This window comes from Callithrix jacchus, chromosome 4, assembly GCF_049354715.1.
Source record: "Callithrix jacchus isolate 240 chromosome 4, calJac240_pri, whole genome shotgun sequence".
NCBI lineage: Eukaryota > Metazoa > Chordata > Mammalia > Primates > Cebidae > Callithrix > Callithrix jacchus.
This window is the reverse complement of record NC_133505.1, coordinates 50,756,190-50,777,985: the sequence shown is the minus strand read 5'-3', so window position 1 is coordinate 50,777,985 and position 21,796 is coordinate 50,756,190. Positions and strand designations below refer to the sequence as shown.

Below are 21,796 nucleotides of genomic sequence, written 5' to 3'. Positions count from 1 at the left end.
AATTTTTAAAAATTGCCTAATACACAAGTAATAAAATGGTCAAGATTTTTTAGCTGTAGAAAATGGAGGCCACGGCCTCCTCTACCATCAGCTGGCATCACTCCATCCAAGGGACTCAGGATTGCAGGAAGGAAATCGCCCTGCAGTGGTTATCACCCATACCTGATGTCCTGGAATCCTTCAGGAAAAGCAAAGTGCATCCCCTTTGTGAGAGCTTCTCTCAGCCCAGGATCAAAGCCTTTATTGTCTGTGTAGGAGGAAGGAGAGAAGGTCCTGCCGCCTCAGCCCCAGCCGCCACTGCCGCCTCCGCCTCCGCCTCCGCCGCCGCCACAGCTCCCTCCCGAGGCAGAAAGCCTCACGCCTATGGTCATGCCTGTGTCTGTCCCTGTCAAGCTTCTCCCGCCCAAGCCCAGCTCTCAGGGGTTCACCAACAGCACCGTTGCCGCCCCCTCCGTCAGAGACAAGCCAGCCAGCTCGATGTCGGACGACGAGATGCCTGTGCTCGTGAGGATGACCCTCTCTCCCCCACACTCACCCCAAGGGGCTGCCCCCCGCACGCCTGCTGTGAGTTGCTGCTCTGCCCCACCTGCCTGGGTGGGGACATCCCTTTGCTTTCTTAGAGATGGGGCAGCCCTTCCAGAGTCACTGACCTGAGCTCAACATGGCTTGGCCTCTCAGGGCCGAACCCCTGTGGCCATGGTGGGAACCCCATCCTTGATGCCAGACTAATGGCCTGGGTTAGGTTCTGAGAGACCCTAAAGTGTTCCCAGATCACCAGAGATGATCATTCAGCTGGGACTCACTGGGACAATCATCGCCGTTATTGAAATACGGAAGTACCGTATACCAAAAAATAAGCAGCTTGCCCAGGCCTTGGCCCCTTCCCCAGGATCTCCAGACCTCCCATATCCACTACCAAAGAGGTAAACACTGGCGCGGCAGGCTTCCGCGCAATGGCCCTGGCATCCATTCTGACAATCAGCCTTACCAGATGCTTATTATTTTGTCTGCTTAAATCCCCTGGAGAGCCTAATTTGTTAAAGTTCCCAAAGTAGTTCCACTAAGAGCCACCCACCCCTAGTCTCAGGAAAGCAAAGAGATTTGTTTTTCTCACTCACTGTTCTCCTTTCTCCAATCCTAAGTGCTTCACTCAAAGAGCTTAACTTGGCTCTGGGAAGGGTTTCTTTGTCTGTGGTCTGTCTCTCTCTCTCTCTCTGTCTGTCTGTCTCTTGGACCCTAGGGAATTTATGATCTGTGTGGTTGACAATATCAAACCTATCTCCCCACAGAGTGGTGTGTTGGGGTCATATTTGTCCTTAGGAATAGGCAGCTGCTGAGAGTCCAGGGGGCATAGGGTGAGGCTGGGCCAGGATACAGGGAGAGAGGATAATTAATAGAACTAGAACAGTCCAGAAAAAAACCTTTATGATTCTCTGTGTTAATATCAAGTCCTCAAAAGAAGAGAAACTGATGGAGAACTGGGGGGGGGGGGGAGATTCTCATAAGCTGTCAGGACTTGGGGGGCCAGCCACAGGCAGAGAGATGAAATGACACATCCAAGCTCCCTCTTTGCCCAGGGGAGTTCGTGATTTGGTGGGAGAAACACTATTTCCCTCCTTGGGGAACTCTCAGTTAAGGGTTCATAATCACATGGGGGTCAGAGTCCCAGGCACACCCCCTGCCACCATCACCCATTCAAGATGGTGAGAAAAAGACAGGGGCAGACAAGAAACGGATGCAGCAGGTGTGACTGGATGGGAATATACTTGGGTGGCGAAAGTCATTATGGACCGAGGAGGGGCAAGGGAGTTTGCTCAGGAGATCATCATTAGGGTTCTGAGCAGGATTTGGAAGGAAAGGATGATCTTGACTTAATGGACGGGTGAGAGAGACCTGTCGGTTGGGGGGATTGTGAATTGGATACGTGTAGGTGGGACTGAATACTTGTGAACAAGGTCCTGGCACTTGGTGTAAAGAAATTAAAACATCCAGGACAGAGCCCTGAGTGCCCATCCCAGCTTGGCTTCTAGCCAGCTCCTCAGTGGTTCTCATCCTTCTCTGTGGACAGCTTTTTAAAGATTTCAGTGCTTGGTCTCACCCTCAAAGTGTCCAGATAGTTTGGTGGGGTGGAACACTATGCTTCCTCTCAAGTGGCAACCAGGCATGACATTCTAGGTGGCTTCTGTGGCCCAGTGGCTCAGAGCCTTTACCTGGAGGATCAGAAAATCCAGGTTTAGGCCAGGCGTGGTGACTCACACCTGTAATCCCAGCACTTTGGGAGGCTGAGGCGGGTGAATCACCAGGTCAGGAGTTCAAGACCAGACTGGCCAAGATGGTGAAGCCCCATCTCTACTAAAAATACAAAAATTAGCTGGGCATGGTGGTGGGCGCCTGTAATCCCAGCTACTCTGGAGGCTGAGGCAGAGAATGCTTGAACCCGGGAGGCGGAGGTTTCAGTGAGGTGAGATCACACCACACCACTGCACTCCAGGCTGGGCAACAGAGACTCCATCTCAAAAAAAATTCCAGGGTTAGAGCTGCAGTAACAGGACAAGAAGCTGGAGGAGTGGGAGCCCCAAAGGGACCTCTGGCCCTGTAATCAGAGGTCTGGATTGCAGTGCTGCGTTAAGATAGCTTGAGGTCTACATGTTCTTAGATGACCTCATCTGTTACCCAGAAACAGGGTAGGCTGTAACTTCAGGGCTGCTTTCCTTATCCGGGCAACAGCCTCCTTCCCCCATTCTCAGCCCCTCTCCCGCCTCAACCTCAGGCGCTGAGGAGCCCTCTGGTGGAGAGAGGAGGCAGTTGAGCGCGCTAGCCTAAGGAGTGCCCCCTGGGGGTGAGGTAGGGGGTTAGAAACCTCACTCTGGAGCTGGGAGCCTAGAACCCTCTGCCTCCCTAGACTCCCCCTCCTAGAGACCAGGATGGCACCATGGAAGGCAAGGAAGCTGAGGGAGAAACAGAAGGCGCCAAAACCTTGGCGCTCTGGAGGGAGAGGAGACCAGAGCAGAGACCAGAGCTTTGATGCTCTGGAGGGAGAGGAGACCAGAGCAGAGGAGCCCATGGGGCAGGTCACATGGCCTGGAGGCAGCTGGTCACATGACCGTGGCCAGCCCTTCCCATCACCCCCTGCTGCTTCCTACCCAGGCGCCACCCTGGGCTCAGGACTCTCCAGGACCTGCAGCTTTGACTGGCCCCTGGCCTGCAGGGCCTGAGAGGGCACACCAGACTGTCTAGAACCTTCTTCCCTCAGGTATCCCCGTGGCCCCTTCCAACCACACCGCCTGTGCAGCCACACGCAGCTCTCAACTTTTCTGGGCTGATGCTACCACACAACCCGAGTCTGTTTCCGGTTTGGCTTTGGCATGCCCTGCTCATCTGTTGACGTGCATATGTTTACTTATTAGTATATATGTATCCATGTGGCAGATCCTCCTTCCAGACTATGCTTGGTTCCGCTGCCATTAAAATAAACTAACTCTCCTGACAGGAAGCCAACCTCAGAGAAGAGTTTGCTACAAATAAGCTACAAGTTCTGGAAGCAATAGTGAGGGGTGGTGAGGGGGGAGGTCAACCAGACCCGTGCTTAGGTGAGCACACTGAAAGGGCCTTAGAGGTCATCGCGGGCTCTCCCCGGTGCTGAAAGTGACCCAGGAGAGCCCGGTGTGGGTCGCTGGCCGTAGGAGCCTTGGCTAGGCTTGAACCCCCTCTTCCTGCCCCACAGGTCTCGGTGCCAGCTTCCCTGAAGAGATTGTTCTGTCCCCTTCTCAGAACATGTGGTATCTGTTCCTGATGTCCGTCTCTGGGGAGCAGAGGGGGAATCAAAGAGCCCACTCAGCTGGATTCCACTCAAACAGATGGGAATGTAGTGATAAGCAATGAAGACATTGAATTTATTACTTCTTGACCACCCACTATTCCTATCGCCCCCAGCTCTTTCAGAAATTAGGGATTTCTTCCAAAACTTTAGTTTTCTTCCTAGTCTAGCAGCCAGAACTCGCTTTGCCTGAAATGGATGTGGTGGCGCGGGGTGGGGTGGGAGGCGGTCAAGCAGAAGGTCTGTCTGCTCAGACAGTAGAAGGCCCCCTTCCCTGAACCTGTGGAATTGGCCTGCAGGGGAAGCTGAAGTATTCTAATCATTTTGTTGTTCTGCTTTTAGGAAATCCCCAAGAAGCAGCAGCCCAGCCTGCCCAAAGCCGAGGAGCCCCTCAAGACCGTGCAGGAGAAGAAAAAGTTCCGGCACCGGCCGGAACCACTCTTCATCCCGCCGCCGCCCTCCTACAACCCGAACCCCACCGCCTCCTACTTGGGCGCCACCCTGTACCAGAGCCAGCTGCGCTCCCCACGTGTCCTCGGAGACCACCTGCTCCTGGACCCCACCCACGAGCTGCCCCCTTACACGCCCCCACCCATGCTGAGCCCGGTGCGCCAGGGCTCGGGACTCTTCAGCAATGTGCTCATCTCCGGCCACGGCCCTGGCGCCCACCCACAGCTGCCCCTGACGCCCCTGACCCCCACACCGCGGGTGCTGCTGTGTCGCTCCAGTGAGTCACCCTTTAGCCTCCTCCTGGGCTCTGGGTGCTGGGTAGAGTCCCGGGAGGCCCCGTTTTCTTTAGCTTTCTCATCTATCCCACAGACTTTGGCGGAGTATTGGCTGTATGTAGCACACACTGCTGGGTGCTAGTAAAGACTTGGAATGCATAGCCCTTATTCTTAAGGGAATCACAGTCTAATTGGGAGACAAATGTGTAAAGTGATCATTACAGTCTCTGGGATAAGGAAACAGTTGAAATGTTCACCCAGTTTCTAAGACAGCCCCTGATGATCGTGCAGGAGAGAAAAAAAATGAGGCCAGGCGTGGTGGCTCACATATGTAATCCTAGCGCTTTCGGAGGCCAAGGCAGGTGGATCACTTGAGGCCAGGAGTTGGAGACCAGCCTGGCCAACATGGTGACACCCCATGGCTACTAAAGATACCAAAATTAGCCTGGCGTGGTGTCGCGTGTCTGTAATCCCAGCTACTCAGGAAGCTGAGACAGGAGAATCACTTGAACCCGGGAGGCGGAGGTTGCAGTGAGCCGAAATCGCACCACTCCACTTCCGGCCTGGGAGACGGAGGGAGACTCCCTCTCCAAAAAAAAAAAAAAATAGCGGGACGTGGTGGCAGGCGCCTGTAGTCCCAGCTACTTGGCAGGATGAGTCAGGAGAATCGCTTGAACCCGGAGGCAGAGGCTGCAGTGAGCTGAAACAGAGCCACTGCACTCCCGCCTAAGCAAAAGAGCAGCGACACTCCATCTCGAAAAGAAAATGTACTCAGTAGATGTACAAATAAGATTAGGCCTTACATTTAAGATCAAACCTTGACATTTTAGCGTGCTTTATAAAAGTCAAGCAGAGAGGCTAGGATCTCTTTCTGGAGCAAGAAAAATTGCATAGAAATCATACCACTTAGCTGACCATTGTGGGACAACTGGCTTCTTCTCACCCTTTATGAGAAATGGGTAACCCTAAGTCATTTAGCTCTATACTCCACCTAGCTCCCTGGAAACTGTCGGGTAACTCTGGCAGGAATTGGGTAGGAGAGGAGCCCTGTTACGGCTGGTTAGGTAACTGCTCATTTGCTTTAGTCTTTTTCAACATTCCTTCCCTGTTGACTAGTGACCTCTGATTTTTGTGTTTTAGACAGCATTGATGGCAGCAATGTGACGGTCACCCCAGGGCCTGGAGAGCAGACTGTGGATGTTGAACCGTAAGGAAAAGTCAATTACTCTTTAGAACAGAAGGCTTCACTTCTTGAGAAGTGTAGTTAATACTTTTGTAGTCAGAGGATTACATTGAGAAAGCAGTTGTAGAATTTGTAGGATTGTGGTTATTTCTTGAGTACTGTTGTTTCGCTACACAATAGTTGCCAGTATTCCAAGGCCTTTGCCAAAGACTAAAAGCATGGTCAAAGCATGAAGCCCTGTATTCAGAGAACCTAGCGTCCCTCTGTCTGGCTCCACAGACAGCATGGTTGTAGCCATGTGTTTTCTTATCCCCAGTGACACTGAAGCATCTCCCTCGGGGTGGCTCATTCTTTAAAAGGCACCTTCTGAATGTTCTCATGTCCCCCCTCTCCTCCCTGACTCTCGGCCAGTCCTCCAAATGGGCTTGTTAAGTACTTTAATTTTGCTTGGGCAGTGGGTGGTGTTAGGAAAGGGAAAGGTGATTTATCTTCATGGATAGACACAGAAAAGAGGCCAGGTGGTAGAGTGGTGAGTAGATTGAGTCAGGAATCAGAAAACCTGAGTTCCAACACCATTTTGTAATTTTATCTGGATTGAGTTAATGTTTCTAAGCTTTAGTTGACTCATCAAATGGGCATAATTATTACAGCCTTGCTTACATCACAGATCTCTGTGAGGTTCGGATGGGATAATGTCTGTGAAAGTGATCTGAAAGAGATTAAAAAAAAAATGAAATGAATGCTTTGTGTTTTCCCCGTTCTTGTGGTTAAATGGCACCATTAGCCATGCTCTGGGAAACTGTTCTCTTGGAATTGATCACCCTCCCTTTCCCATTTACAGGAAGCTGTAGAAGCCCCAGGCCGGCTGCTCCCTTGCTCCTAAAACATTTCTCCCCAATCTTAAAGCTGTTCCTTATCCCAGTGAAAAAGCCATGCCTGGAATCTTAGGGTCACACTGTGAGGAAATGCCCCTGCGTTCTTGAAGAAAGAACTAGTTTCCTTCTTTTTCAAGTTCCTGATAGTTGCCCTTGGCCTGGGCCATCAAATTAAAGACCACACTCTTGTTCTTGTCATTTAAAGACGCATCAACATTGGCTTGAGATTCCAAGCAGAAATCCCCGACCTCCAAGATATCTCTGCCCTGGCCCAGGACACACACAAGGCCACACTGGTATGGAAGCCCTGGCCAGAGCTAGAAAACCATGACCTCCAGCAAAGAGGTATTGGCACATGGGAAGAGCTGGGTGGGAAAGGTTTGATTCTCTCACTGGGATCACTGGCTCTGGGATTGGTGTGTTTTCCATTACACTGAGCTCTCTGATCCACTGGTTTCTCCTTATTCCCAAACAGTGGAGAATCTTCTGAATTTGTGCTGTTCAAGTGCATTGCCAGGTGGAGGGACCAATTCTGAATTTGCTTTGCACTCTCTGTTTGAGGCCAAAGGTGATGTGATGGTAAGGAACCATGAAAAAAGAGGCTTTACAAATTCCTGAAGAGTATTTTTCCAAGTTTCAATATTGTCTAGTGTACCATGCAACCAATTCATAATGACCAATCAGCATGCCTCCCTATTCCTTCTCTCAGGGAGTAGGTCAGGATGTTAAAGCCTATAGAAAAAAATTTCCAGTTGGACTTCAGTTTCCACATCTATTCCTAAAGTTAGAACTGTGGGTGTATCTGTACTAGGAAATTAGAATTTCTTTTCCTCATCTTGCATTTCACTTCAGAAAACCAAGTCTCTAGTGATGGAGGGAGAAGAATTTACTGAAACACAAGTTGGTCTAAAATAGCCTATCATATTCTGCTGATTCTTTTTCCCTACTATGGAAATCATCCAGAGTTTGATGTCTATGGCACTCTTTTCTCCTCTAACCAAAATAAAATGTTTACTGTTCACCAACTGGTTCCATTTTCCCACTTTGAACACAGTTCTGCAGATGTTCCCAAACCCATACCTTGGTGCTGTCTTCCCAGAATCTCAGCTAACAGTTGACTTGCTCAATCTGAACTTCCCTTTAAAAAAAAAAAAGAAAAATGGAGTCTCCCTCTGTCACCCAGGCTGGAGTGCAGTGGCACAGTCTCAGCTCACTACAACCACTGCCTCCCGGATTCAAGTGATTCTCCTGCCTCAGCCTCCCTAGTAGCTGGGATTACAGGCATGCGCCACCACACCTGGCTAGTTTTTATATTTTCAGTAGGGACTAGGTTTCACCATGTTGGCCAGGCCAGTGTCGAACTCCTGACCTCAGGTGATCCTCCCACCTCGGCCTCCCAAAGTTCTAGGATTACAGGCATGGTCCGCCGCACCTGGCCTCAACCTGGACTTCTGGCCAGATCACTCAATCACTAACCTCTGTTTCCCCTTTGTATAAATACATGGTAGTAGATCTAACTTCCTGCATTTTGATTTGGTAAAAATACGAAAATAAATGTCCCAATACTATGATACCCTTCAAGTGTTTCCTAGAATGCTGGAGAACTGTCCTTAACCCTTTGAGATCAGTGTGGCAGAGTAGCACTTCTCAAACTTTTAATGTGCACACACATCATCTGGGGAATCTTTTTTTAAATGCAGATTCTGATTCAGAGGGTTGGGAGGAGGGCCCAGGTTCTGCCTTTCTGACCAGCTCCCAGGTGAGGCAGGTACTCCTGTTCTATGTACCACACTTGGAGTAGCAAGATTCTAGGCCTTGCTCTGCCTGGAAACTATCTGCTGTTCAACTCTGCCTGCAGCATCTTTTAAAAAGCTACCGAGGGCCAGGCGTGGTGACTCACATCTGTAATCCCAGCACTTTGGGAGGCCAAGACAGGCAGATCACGAGGTCAGGAGATCAAGACTATCCTGACCAACATGGTGAAACCCCATCTCTACTAAAAATACAAAAAATTAGCTGGGCATGGTGGTGCATGTAATCCCAGCTACTCAGGAGGCTGAAGCAGGAGAATTGCTTGAAACCAGAAAAGGGAAGTTGCAGTGAGCCAGGATCACACCACTGCACTCCAGCCTGGCCTGGCAATAGAAAGAGAGATTCGGTTTCAAAAAAAAAAGCTCCTGAGGCTGATCTGAAGCAGTTTATTTAGCCAGGCTCTCTGGAAGGATGGTATGTATGCAGTAAGTTATTACTGATACAGCTGTTGATGTTCAGTTGTAATGAAACACAAGTTTTCTGTAAAACAGTTACAGATCACCCACTCATTTCCTCGGAAGCCCTGCCCAGAGACTCAGCCTCTAGTCAGAGGAGGCCCCACTCATCTCTGGTACCGGTGGGATTTTACCAAGGAAGAGTCAGGTCTTTCTGTTTTCCTGTGACATGAATAACTGGCTTCAGGCCTGGAGTGGGAGGGTGTTAGAATGAGAGTCTTACTGGGTGCTGAACAGACATGAAACCCTAGTTATGGTAAGTCTCCCCCTGGGTTTCCTTCCAGTGCCCCCACCCTGGCCTCTGCAGTGCTAACCCTTTTTCCCCTTTGGGTACATGGTCTCCCTAGGACACACAGACCTGTTAACTGACTGGCCTTTTCTCTCCCCTGGGTCTACAGGTTGCTCTGGAAATGCTGCTGCTGCGGAAGCCGGTCAGGTTAAAATGTCATCCTTTAGCAAATTACCACTATGCCGGTAGGTTGCCAGGAGCCCTGTGCCCTGTTGCCTCCTGACAGCGAGCTGCCTGCATGTTTGGTTGTGTCACTTTCTAGTAATGGATAACACCAGTTCTGTCCTAATCACCACTTGTGATCTCGAGGTCTTCAAGGGCAGAGCTATGTCTGTTGCTTTGGCACTGTTGGCATGTCTGTGTAGGCTCCTGCCCCTGTGGGTATGCCAAGGCCTGGGTGATAGTGGACAGTACCTGCACGTGTGACAGGGAGACTGGTTGGTGCATGAGACCAGAGAGAGCCATAGAAGGTACAGCACCGCACTGGCAACAGCAGCCCCCTGGCTTTGGATTCAGATCCAGCCGTGGGTTCAGATCCTGCTGCACCCCTTGGCCTAGTCCTGTGGCCTTTTGCAGCCTTGGTTTTCTCCCTTGTAAAATAAGACTTGCTGTATTCCATCCCTTGTAGTGGTTTTGTGGGATGAGAGACGGTATATGTAGCCCAATGCCTGGCACATCCTAGTGGTACTTATTATTCATTTATCCAACAATTATTTTTTGAACACTTACTGTGTTCAAGGGACTTGGTAAACACTGAGATGCATCAGTGACTACAATAGACATGGACAGAGTCCTGCCTCATGCAGCTCGGAGTCTGAGGAGGAGGCAGATATTATATCATGGCTGACACTAATGACGGGGAAAGACTTCATCCACACAGGGTTGTGGATTTGGGTTAATGCCGGTACCACAGTAAGAGCGAAGTAGAAGACTCCTTTGAGATTTAAATGTAGTGAGAATCATGAAGTGCAAAGGAAATGGGTTGGGGAGCCTAAGAGGTGACTGGTGACACTGAGGTCAACATTTTCATTTCCATGCACTCTGGTAGAACTGTTCCTTCTGAGGATAGTTCAGAGGGGGCTGAATTTTCAGTACCTCTTGATTTTTAATCACTTGAGGGTTTCTTTGGTGCTCTGGGCAGACCCTGCCTAGGCAGATTGTAAATATGTGGGCTTGGGGACCTAGCTATACCTTTTCCAATCTTTGGTCTCGGCAGCCAGGTGAGAACGTCTTTACAAATACTGGCTTTCTTTCTCTACCACTGTTTGCCTCATCTACTGTGCTCCTCCTGTTTCATGAACAAGTCTTCCTGCCTGTCATCATAAGGTAGACCTCAAAGCCCCTCATCTAGGCACAGTAAGCCCAAGATGTCTGCCTGTAGGTCCCTCCTGGAACTAGGCCAGTACAGAGTGGACACATGGGATAAGAAATTCATCACTTCTCTGGTGGCCTAAAGGAGCCAGCTTCTTAATATGGTCTCCATCATTTCCTGCTTGGTGTCTGTCCCAAATGTGGGTAGAAAGATGCAGGAGTTCTCCCTAATCTGCCATGGAAACTGTTGAGTCCTCTCTCTTAATAATTTCCAGCATCATCTGCTGCCCATTGAACGCTGATAGGCTGTCCAGCCAGCTAGAGCCTGTCTCAAGCTTCTTTTCATGATGGGTGGAATGGTGGGTTGGCTAAAAGGAGCTTCCCAACCAAGTGCTGTGAGATGCTGCTGCCCTCAGTCCTCAGAGTGGCTGGGGTCACCGGAGCCTCTGGGCCGGTCAGCTCTAGCTGTGAGCAACTTCATCTGGGACACAGCTCTCCTCTGCTTCTTCCAAGTGTCCCAAACAAATATCATTGGATGTGTATCATGACATTAAAAAGGTCAGAAAGCTATGTACTAGAAGCCACACCACCCCCAATCAAAACAAAAACACTAAAGTCTTAACCAAAAACTATGAAAGAAGAGGACCCTAAATTCTGCTACAATTACTTGATCTCTTGAAGTTAGGGGTTTCTAGCTAATCCCTTGCCTATTCCCTGCCACCTTCCCCAGCAGGCAGACCAGGAAGGACTCTGCTGTTTTCTGGAATCACTTCAATCCTTGGAAGCAAAAGAGGTAGAGTTAAGCTGTGAAGGGTTGACATCTCCAAGAGAAGGGTACTCACCCATATCTGCCAGTCACTTGCCTTCTCCAGGAAGCGATCATAGACTGGGACCAAAAAATCTTTTAGAAGTATAAGCAAAAAGGGCAGAGGCACTAGTCTCTAAAGTGTGACCCAAAACCATCTCCTTAACAGTTTCCTTCTAAGCCGCAGGGAGCAGCAGAGTCTTTCCCATCACATGCCCCAGCCACCACCTCCCTCCCCGACTGCTGAGCCCCCCACCATCTGCTTCCTGGGTGTCAGTGAATCCCACCTGCATGGCCTTATTCTGCCTTGGCCTTTGTGCTGAGCCATGTTGGGTTGCTCTCCAGCACTGAATTCCTGTTGGCTTAATTGCCACCTTGCTGGGACCCTATCTTCTGGATCTCCTTTGACTCCTGACTCTGTGGCTGTGGCCAGTGTCACCCACCCTGAGTCCCAGCCCTGAATTTGCTCTCCAGACTCCTAGTTATCTAGAGAGGGAGTTCAGCTCTCCCAAGCCTGCCTGAGCCTATCCATGTCAGGGAGGGAGACTGTAAGCTTGGGGAGAAAGACAAAGATACAGGCCTATGAAAATTACTTCCTCACTTTACTCATTATCTTCCCTTTCCCATCCTTGGCAAGCCTTTAAGAAAAGGAAAACGTGACCAGTGCTGGGACCAAGGAGAGATGTGCTGTGGGGGAAGGACCAGTGTGGTGGGCATCTCATCCAGATCTAAGGGCTGCTTGCCAAGGCCACATGAACCCTGTATGGGATCCTCAGAGGAAGGTACTGTTGTAGTGGCTCCTGGCGCTCAACCCATACCAGGATGCACAGTCCAGCCCTCTGTAGCTCTCAGCACCCTCCCACGCATGTGTGGTGAGCGGTTGTGTACAACAGTTCCTAGTTAGCCCTTGGGTTGGGAAGGACCGAGCATGGGGGAGTCAGGGTGGAGAAGAAGCCTGGTTGCGATTAGAGGGATTGCAACATGCTTGATTTTTTTCAGACAACTGGTCATTCCTGCAGATGGCTGAAGAGTGGAGGGGGTGTTAGAACTGACCCTGGCTTCTTGGCAAACATTCATCAGAGGCTGCTATCAGTCCTGAGCACAGCCCAAACACCTATTGAGTCCTGAAAACCCTGACGTGAGGTGTGGAGCTGGAGGAGACCTAGAGGAAATACTCATTCCGTTGGAGAGGGCTGGTCTGTGCCTTGGAAGCTGCCCCAGTTAGATGAGGAGACAGAATTATATACTCAAGAGAATAATTTGCAAGAGTACAGCTGTGATTTCATTTTCCAGGCATCCTTAGCCTGTGTCTCTATCTAGACAGTGGTTCTCTCAAGCATAGGACTGAGTTAAAACTCTTTTACCTTGCCTGACACAACACGGATTTAAATTTTTTTTAATTTCTTAGTGGACAAACTCCAATTCTGGATTCAGATTGAGGCTTCCCCCTTTTTGCCCACTGAGAAAACTTTGGTAGCAACCTGCTTCACCTTGTACCCTGAAAAAAAATTACTCAACCTTCACCCACTACTGAAAACCCTGTGTGGAAATGAAAATCTCTTATAAAAACAGTCCTTTTTCTGCAGTGAACGTGTCTGTCTTGTGTAACTACAGAACATTATCCAAGAGACCAGGCACAGTGGCTTATGCCTGTAATCCCAGAACTTTGGGAGGCCAAGGTGGGCAGATCGCTTGAGTTCAGGAGTTCAAGACCAGTCTGGCCAACATGGTGAAACCCTATCTCTACTAAAAGTACAAAAATTAGCTGGGCATGGTGGTGCATCCCTGTAATCCCAGGTGCTTGGGTGGATGAGGCAGGAGAGTTGCCTGAATCCGAGAGGTGCAGGCTGCAGTGAGCTGAGATCACACCACTGCACTCCAGCCTGGGCCACAGAGTGAGATGCTGTCTCAAAAAAAAAAAAAAAAAAAAAAAAAAAAAATTATCAATGGAAGTTTTAAGAAAGACAGAAAGGCCCTCTAAAAGATACTGTGTCCAAACTTTCTCTCACCCCTCCATGTCTCTTTTTAATTGCCTGGTTTCACTGTAGATTGCCCCCAAATTAGCCACAGTCCAGAGCCTGTTTCCCAGCAACCGAAGGTCAGAATAGTTTTCCTCTGGATACTGTTCCAGCACTGGTTTCATCCAGTTAATTAGGTTCTTTGTAATTAGCCTTAATCGTCTTGTTAGGGGCCCCTGCTGGTAATAGCCCAATAGCCAGGAATCCCCAGGTAGAACAAATGAGTGCTGGGGGACTGTCAACCCAGGAACTCTATGTGCATGCTGAATGGGCAGCAGGGATCCTAGAGAGAAGGGAGGGTGGGGGCGGGGGGGCAGTTGAAGGAAAGGGGAGGATTGGAGGCAACCCCCTGCTTCGGCTTTGTATTTTATCCTGGACTTTGTCCAAGATGGAGGACCGAAGAAAGGCTGGCTTAGAATCTTGTCTAAGAGTGAGGAACATGTCCCTGTCAGACAGACTCTAGGGAAGAGAGACATCTGAGCCTGTCCTTAACTTCAGATTACAGAGAGATTTTGGAGGCAGGAAGGAGAAGACTATGGATATTATAAGCAGCCGGGAGTGAGACTGTGGGATAAGAAATCCACAGAACAAGGAGCAGGTGGTCTTGAATGCCACTGTCCACATATCAGCAGGGGCAGCATGTGTCTCATAGCCGTGGGCTGATTTGGAATCTGCTCTCCAAGCGGCCAGTGAAGGTTCAAAACATGTATTGAATACTTAGGACCAAAGCTGTCAGTCACAGGCTGACCAAACCCGTCAGCCACCATCCCCATGTCATGTGGGGAAACTGAGCGTCAGAGAGGTTAAGTGGCAGAACCAGGTTCACAACCTAAGGTGACTAAATTCACTCTTTTTATCACAGTTCAGTGATACTATTTGGGGGAAACACATTCATGTTGTTTATCTGTCCCCAGCTTTAGCCTGGGAATTCAGTCCAAGAGCCCAGGGATGGACTGTCAGTCTCAGAGGGAAATCCTGTGATTAGGAAGCCAGCTCCAGTGTGAGAATGGTTTTGTTGCCTGGACAAGCTTCTGTCCCTTGCTTTGTGGACACCCTGTTGGACAGACACTAATACACATGCACACACAGAGGGTTGTCATTTGCACCAAAGCACAGACCCTAGCACTATACTGAAGAGCCACCTCTTACTCTCTAAGACCATGCTCCCCGACACAGCCCTGCATCCCTTGGAATGGAGAGTGATATAGAGGGACAGGGAGAACATGCAGCCCACTCCAGCTCAGGATGAGTTGTACAGAGTGCACACTCTGGAATCAGGAAGGCATTGAATCCTGTGACAGAGCAGCAGTCTTAAACCACCAGGAGTCAGTCAGCCCGGAGAAGGTCTCCTTTCCCCATGAGGTTTGGGGATCTCTCCTAACAGATGGGCCAGGAAGTTACTTCACCTGTGGAGTTGCATCTGACACAAAAGCAATTTGGAAACACAAAGGGACATGCTTCTCAGAAATCAATAGGCCTGGGAACTGAACACTGCTTTTGGGGCCAGAAATCTGGTAGTGAGCCTGGCAGGCAGAAAGAAGTATATCCACTGCAGACAGGCTGAGAAGGCTGGGTGGCCCTGTTAGTGTCTTATCGTGTCTCAGAGCTGCACTATAACATAGGAAACTGGTGGTCTGGCTGATGTTGGAAAGAATTATCATTGATCTAGTTGAGGGTTTCATCAGCAAAATGTCCCATGATTTCCTGTTGGAGATGCAGCCAAGGGCCATGTAGACTCTGGACCTGCAGGAGGTCAGAAGAGCAGCCTCTGTGTAAGCTTGCGTGAGTCAGCTGGTATGACAGACTGCCATCGTAGTCCTCCTTCCATCGTTATCTTTCTGACCTCTCTTACCTGTTTGCTCTTTTAGTGGATACCTAAAAGGAACCAAAACTGTTTGGTTGTTCAGCTGAATTGTTGGTTATTCCTTTTTGTGTCCCTCTTTCTGCCTCTGTTCCTGGGTAAGGAGACCCCAAGGCTTTGAAAGTTGGACAGAATTTGAAGAATGGTGATGGAAGTGGTATAGAGCCTTAAATCCCACGAACCCCCTGTGCTCACATGCACTCCAGCAAGGATTCTCCAAGCCCCCAGGCCCCCTGAAGCTCCCCTGTTGCTGTGGTCTGCACAGCCAGAGCTATCCAGTCCTCTGAAACCCATGGAAGATGATTCCCTTCTGCTGAGGATTCATGGGAAAGCTACTTTCCTCCTAGAAGTAAAAAGATAAGTTTGCAGCTGAGCACAGTGGCTCACACCTGTAATCCTAGCACTTTGGGAGGCTGAGGCAGGCAGATCACTTGAGGTTTGGTGTTCAAGACCAGCCTGGCCAACTTGATAATACCCTGTCTCTACTAAAAATACAAAAATTAGCTGGGCATGGCAGCACGCACCTATAATCTCAGCTACTCAAGACGCTGAGGCAAGAGAATCACTTGAACCGAGGAGGCGGAGGTTGCAGTGAGCCAAGATCTCACCACTGCACTCCAGCTGGGCAACAGAGCAAGACTCCATCTCCCCACCAAAAAAAAAAAAAATATATATATATATATATATGTGTATATATATATATATATATATATATATATATATATATATATATGTATATATATGTATGTTTGCAAACCAAATGCATTGGGTGGTGGCCCTGCTTTTGTAGAAGTCTGACCCAGCCCAGCTGTGGGCTCTATATTCTGAGTCTGCTCTATATTCTGAGTCTGGAACCAAAGCTCCTGGCTTGAGGACCCATCAAGGAGTTGTACAAGGAAGTTGTTTATTTCAGAAATGTGAGTTTACATCACTGAGCTACATAGTCTCCTAAGGACCCTAGGCTTCCCACCTGTGGTCTAAGGAGGTCCCTGCCCGCCCAGAGCAGTTTCGCCTGATTCACGTATTTTGGCCAAATACTACAAGGGAAGAGGCAATTAGAGTTTCCTGTACTACAGCCCCACCAGTTGACTATAGCAAGATGGAAACCTGGGCTTGCCTGGAATGCGAGGAATGATATTATGGTTTGGGGTACCAGAGCTCTGAGAAGTGTAGTGAGGTCAAAGCCTTGGCCTAATACCATCCAAAGAATAAGAGCTGTGAAAATTCAGCAGGCCGGAAGAACAAGACTGAGTTTTCCTGAACCAGCCTCAGTGGTAGAACCTTCCCTAGAGCCCCCAGAAAGGAGTCCCCTTAGAAGTAAGCCTCATTTCTTGCCCTAAACAAGCCAGTACCATTTTATATTATTATCTGCATATCCTGCTTTCTTTCTGGGAGGAAAAAGACATAACTATCAGGTTTAGCCAGTAAGGCAGATGCAGCAGCCCAACAGTGAAGCCTCTCCCTCTTCAGTCGGCAAATCTGTCAAGAACTGGCTCCACTCACCTCTCCAGCCTCATCTGCTACTACTGGAACCTTATACTTGAACCAGATTAGATTACTAGTTGTTCTTTAAAAACCTCCATTTCCTTATCTGTCAAATGGGCTCATCATCATCATAATCTTACAGGATTGTTAGTAGAACCTAATAATGAATAACTAAAGTACTTAGAACCTGGCGTAGAGTAAGCACTTAGAAATGTTAATGCTGGCCGGGCTTGGTGGCTTATGCCTGTAATACAAGCACTTTGGGAGGCCAAGGTGGGCAGATCACCTGAGGTTGGGAGTTCAAGACCAGCCTGACCAACATGGAGAAACCCTGTCTCTACTAAAACACAAAATTAGCTGGGCATGATGGCACATGTCTGTAATCCAAGCTATTCAGGAGGCTCAGGCAGGAGAATCACTTGAATCCAGGAGATGGAGGTTGCGGTGAGCCAAAATCGTGCCATTGCACTCCAGCCTGGGCAACAAGAGCGAAACTCCATCTCAAAAAGAAAAAAACAAAAATAGAAATGTTAATGCTATTTTTTCCTAGCACAGCATCTTGCTGTGATATGCACCTAATAAATATCTGTTGAATGACTGACTGAAGTGCATGACTTCCCTCTTGCCTCTGACTTTGCACATCCTGCTTCCTCTCCCCAGAGTACTCTTCCATCTCCTTTTTGTCTGACTTGCTACTATATAACCTTTAAAACTCAACTCAGATATTTTCTTTACCTGGAATCCTTCCTGGCTGCTCTGGTCGTAACCTAAGTGTGGTGTTTCCCCTTTGTGCCCCACTGGCATCTCACCTTTACCTGAATAATTATAGTTACCACCTTGAACGTCATGGCCTCCTGGTTTGTCTCCCCAGTAGACTGTGGGCATCTTGAGGGTGGAGGGTGAATCCATCCATACCCTGAAGGGTACTTGCTACATGAATGTTTGCACTTGTGAATATAATAATTGCATTAAAACTGTACCTAAAATTTGTTGAATGCTCACTGTTCCCCCATGATTATGCTGGGAATTTTTTTGCATTATCTTCTTTAACGTTCACAAAAATCCTAATCAGTAGAGGCAATTATAATTATTCCCACTTGTAGGTAACCAAAAAGGCTTAGGATAAGTAACTTGCCAAGATCAAGGCCATAGCTGGGATTTGAACCCAGGTGTCAGAGCTCCTAACTGTTATATCACACTATCTTTTTGTTCAAATGGGAGTTTGGTATGTATTATATCATAGTTGTATTTTGTAACTTAGCCAAATAAACCAGCAACTAAAAACAGGGGGAACTATGAGCTGTTCTTACGAGGTTTTTGTTTCGTTGTAGGTTCGGACAAGTGGACCTCCTTAGAAAGAAAACTGTTTAACAAAGCACTAGCCACTTACAGCAAAGATTTTATTTTTGTACAGAAGATGGTAAGCATGATTTTTCCTACTGCCCCCTTGAAATTAAATTTGGGAAATTGTACACAAAAATATTTAGAAATAATTGGGTACTGGTTTAAGATAAGTACAAAGAGGACGTCTTCCACACTCGCTGGTGAGGATGGTAGGGGATATAGGGGTGGTGTGGCCCCAGTGTTAGGAGTGTGGCAGGGAGAGGACCGGGAAAAGAAGGCATAGATTATCCGGACACTGCAGTGGTGTGGGGTTATTTTCTATCTTAATAAAAATGTGTAATTCATAATTCTATTAGAATAACTAGAACTCGGGCTCCTGGTTCACAATTTACATAATTTATTTTATTTACTTATTTTTTTTGAGACAGAGTTTCACTCTGTCACCCTGGCTGGAGTTCAGTGGCGTGATCTTGGCTCACTGCAGCCTCCACCTCCTGAGTTCAAGCAATTCTCCTGCCTTAGCCTCTAGAGTAGCTGGGACTACAGGCACGCACCACCACACCTGGCTAAGTTTTGTATTTTTAGTAGAGGGAGGGTTTCATCATGTTGGCTAGGCTGGTCTTGAACTCCTGACCTCAAGTGATCTACCTCCTTCAGCCTCCCAAAATGCTAGGATTACAGGTGTGAGCCACCATACCTGGCCATACATAATTTATTTTATGTATATTTGACAAACCTATTACATTTCTGACAGAATTTTTTTTCTGGGAAACTGGGGAGAGGAGAACATGTGGCCTCCCTCTACCAAGTAGCAGAGTTTCTGGTGTCGAACTCCCAATGATAATGACAGTAATAATAAAAATACCTTGCATATACAGCATTTTAAAGAAAAATAAAACTCGCACATAGATGAAATAGCACTTTATGCAACAGATAAACTTATTGACTTTATTGGCTAAGAGGTGGTTTAGCATAAAAATTTAAAACCATTCAAAGAATGTTTCAACAAATTGAGGAATGATGGAGCCATATTGGGTTAAAGACAGTTAAAGCTGTTTTAGTACACGGAGAACAAGGGCCATGGGTGACCGTGCCCACTGGCTCCTGGCTGGCACAGACGGTCCTCGGAGGTGTCTAGGGTGGCATGTCTCCTGTCGTCAGTCTAGGGCCTTGCTGGACAAACATGAGAAGCAGGACTTTGTCTCTGATTTTCTTCCGCCTCTGTGTCTGCATTTGCTCCTTGCCCTTCGCAGCCACCATGCCTTTACTGCCCTGGGTGCCCAGCAGCTCTCATGCTCCATCTTTCTTCAGTCGCCCTCCCCCCAGGACTGGCCTGGCATAGACCTCAATCCTTGAAGGCCCCACACTATCATCTGATGATGGATTCGTGTATTGAGCTTACCCGGCAACGTGGGTTTTAACCCAGGGCCCTCTGGGATGGACACTATCCTCTCTCCCTTGGATGATTCTAGTGTAGAAATTCCAGGTGTTGGGGATGAGAAGGGGACAACTTTGAGGAAACAGGACTTGATGCCCCTCTCATCTCACCGTGTAGGTGGCCTTGTTTCCACCCTCAAGGGTAAGGCCAGCCTTTAATCTGAATCCAGCAAACCCACATTATTACACCTCACCTGATCATAGAGCATATAAACTAAACAAAGGAATGTTTTTGCCTTAAGATGCATAGACCTTTGCCTCTTTGAGGTTGAACAGGGCAAGGCCCATTTCCTGCAAAACCTAATCTCTGTCATCATAACTTTTGCCTTATGTTCCTATTCTGTTACTAGAGAACATTTCTCATAAGCAGATTTTCAAGGTCAACTTAGAGCCATTCAAGTATATTAAATGAAAAAGCAGCTGCTTTATGGGTTAAAAAAAAATGAGTAAGTCTGTAAGGACTGATCTGAAAAAATCTCCAAGCTATATTACGAAAAAAATCAAGTTGCAAAGCAGTATTTATAGTGTTTTGTGAGGAAGGATGGTGGCGGGGAGGAATATATTTGTATGTGTGTTGGTTGGTACATGCCTTAAAAAATTCTGGAATGAGGCTGAGTGTGTTGGCTCATGCCTGTAGTGCCAGCACTTTGGGAGGCCAAGGATCACTTGAGGTCAGGAGTTTGAGACCAGCCTGGTCAACATGGTGAAACCCCATCTCTACTAAAAATACAAAAAAATGAGCTGGGTGTGGTGGTGGGCGCCTGTAATCCCAGCTACTTGGGAAGCTAAGGCAGGAGAATCGCTTGAATCCTGGAGATGGAGATTACAGTGAGCCAAGTTCACGCCACTGCACTCCAGCCTGGGTGACAGAGTGAGACTCCATCTTAAAAAAAAAAAAAAATTCTGGAATGATAAGAAATTAATGCAAGGGGCTACCTGGTTGCATGGTGAAGGGTGAGGACAGGCATGGGAAGGAGGCCTTTCACTGCATACATTTTTCTCTTGAACTGTATAAACTTGTTTATAACCTATTACAAAATTAAATACTCAAAAAATCCTGCTGCCTTTGCTCTCTGCCCACCGCTAGAGCTAACCTTGAGCTCTTCTTCCCGGCAGGTGAAGTCCAAGACGGTGGCTCAGTGTGTGGAGTACTACTACACATGGAAAAAGATCATGCGGCTGGGGCGGAAACACCGGACACGCCTGGCAGAAATCATCGACGACTGCGTGGTGAGTAGAGCTGCTAAGTGATTGCTTGTGCTGGTGCAGCTCCCACCCCAGGCCCAGGTTAGTAAGTGGCTAGTATTTGGTTTGGCTTTGCTGCCAAGATAGCCGGTGTAAGGAAGTGACAACAGCCCAGCTCCCCTGCAGGATTCAGGACCTGTCCTGAGTAGGTAGAGGAAAGGTGTCCATAGGTTTGTCCTGTAGCTCAGTCAAGGCAGCTAGGAGTCAGAAGAGTTAAACCAAGGATGGTCCCAGCCTTGGCTTTGTTGGTTTATGATTGGGTGTCCTGACCCCCTGGAATATTCTTTTCTGATCTTTCCATGTCATAGATGCTACTGACCTGAGACCGTAATGTGCCTCAGAAAGGGGCCCTAGGATTTTGCCACAGTCTGTAAAGCAAGAGCAAGAGGAGCTTTGACCTGTAGATAGTGCCAGGAACCCTCCATCACTGAGGAGCTAATTCACTGCATGTAGATGATACTAATCCTTACATCACCATTTATCCCTGGGATTGATTTCCACAGTCAACTGCACGTTAAGTATGTACCAATGACCCAACAAGACCTAACTAGTCTCTGAACCCTGTATGTGTGGCTTTGATGATTACTGTCACTTGTGATTCTTTTTTTTTTCTTTGAGACGGGGTTTCACTCTTGTTACCCAGGCTGGAGTGCAATGGCGCGATCTCGGCTCATCGAAACCTCCACCTCCTGGGTTCAGGCAGTTCTCCTGCCTCAGCCTCCTGAGTAGCTGGGATTACAGGCACGCACCACCGTGCCCAGCTAATTTTTTGTATTTTCAGTAGAGACGGGGTTTCACTGTGTTGACCAGGATGGTCTCCATGTCTTGAGCTCATGATCCACCCGCCTCGGCCTCCCAAAGTGCTGGGATTACAGGCGTGAGCCACCGCGCCCGGCTGTGATTCTTGTAATTAACTTTCCACCCTGCATCTATAGCCACGGGAAATCTCCTTTTTACACTCTGTGGAAAACATTACCACCTACCACGTATGTGTATATAAAAGTTATGTCTTGGCCGGGCACAATGGCTTACGCCTGGGAGGCCAAGATGGGGGGATCACAGGGTCAAGAGATTGAAACCATCCTGGCCAACGTGGTGAAACCCCATTTCTACTAAAAATACAAAAAATTAGCT

At 48.2% G+C, this 21,796-nt stretch overlaps 1 protein-coding gene across 50 annotated transcripts in view; it reads left to right on the top strand.

Annotated features, from left to right (window-relative positions):
* TRERF1 (transcriptional regulating factor 1) overlaps positions 1 to 21,796 on the top strand; it is a 235,203-nt gene that overhangs the window by 196,839 nt on the left and 16,568 nt on the right. For 26 of the 50 annotated variants that reach the window (XM_035295654.3, XM_078369158.1, XM_017971093.4 and 23 more), the window contains 8 exons: positions 256 to 564; positions 4,160 to 4,544; positions 5,683 to 5,749; positions 6,806 to 6,945; positions 7,076 to 7,179; positions 9,266 to 9,341; positions 17,968 to 18,056; positions 20,534 to 20,647. In XM_035295654.3, coding sequence (XP_035151545.1) covers positions 256 to 564; positions 4,160 to 4,544; positions 5,683 to 5,749; positions 6,806 to 6,945; positions 7,076 to 7,179; positions 9,266 to 9,341; positions 17,968 to 18,056; positions 20,534 to 20,647 — 1,284 coding nt within the window. The remainder of the gene's footprint in view (positions 1 to 255; positions 565 to 4,159; positions 4,545 to 5,682; positions 5,750 to 6,805; positions 6,946 to 7,075; positions 7,180 to 9,265; positions 9,342 to 17,967; positions 18,057 to 20,533; positions 20,648 to 21,796) is intronic. The other 24 variants (XM_035295656.3, XM_078369167.1, XM_078369168.1 and 21 more) reach the window with 4 other exon arrangements.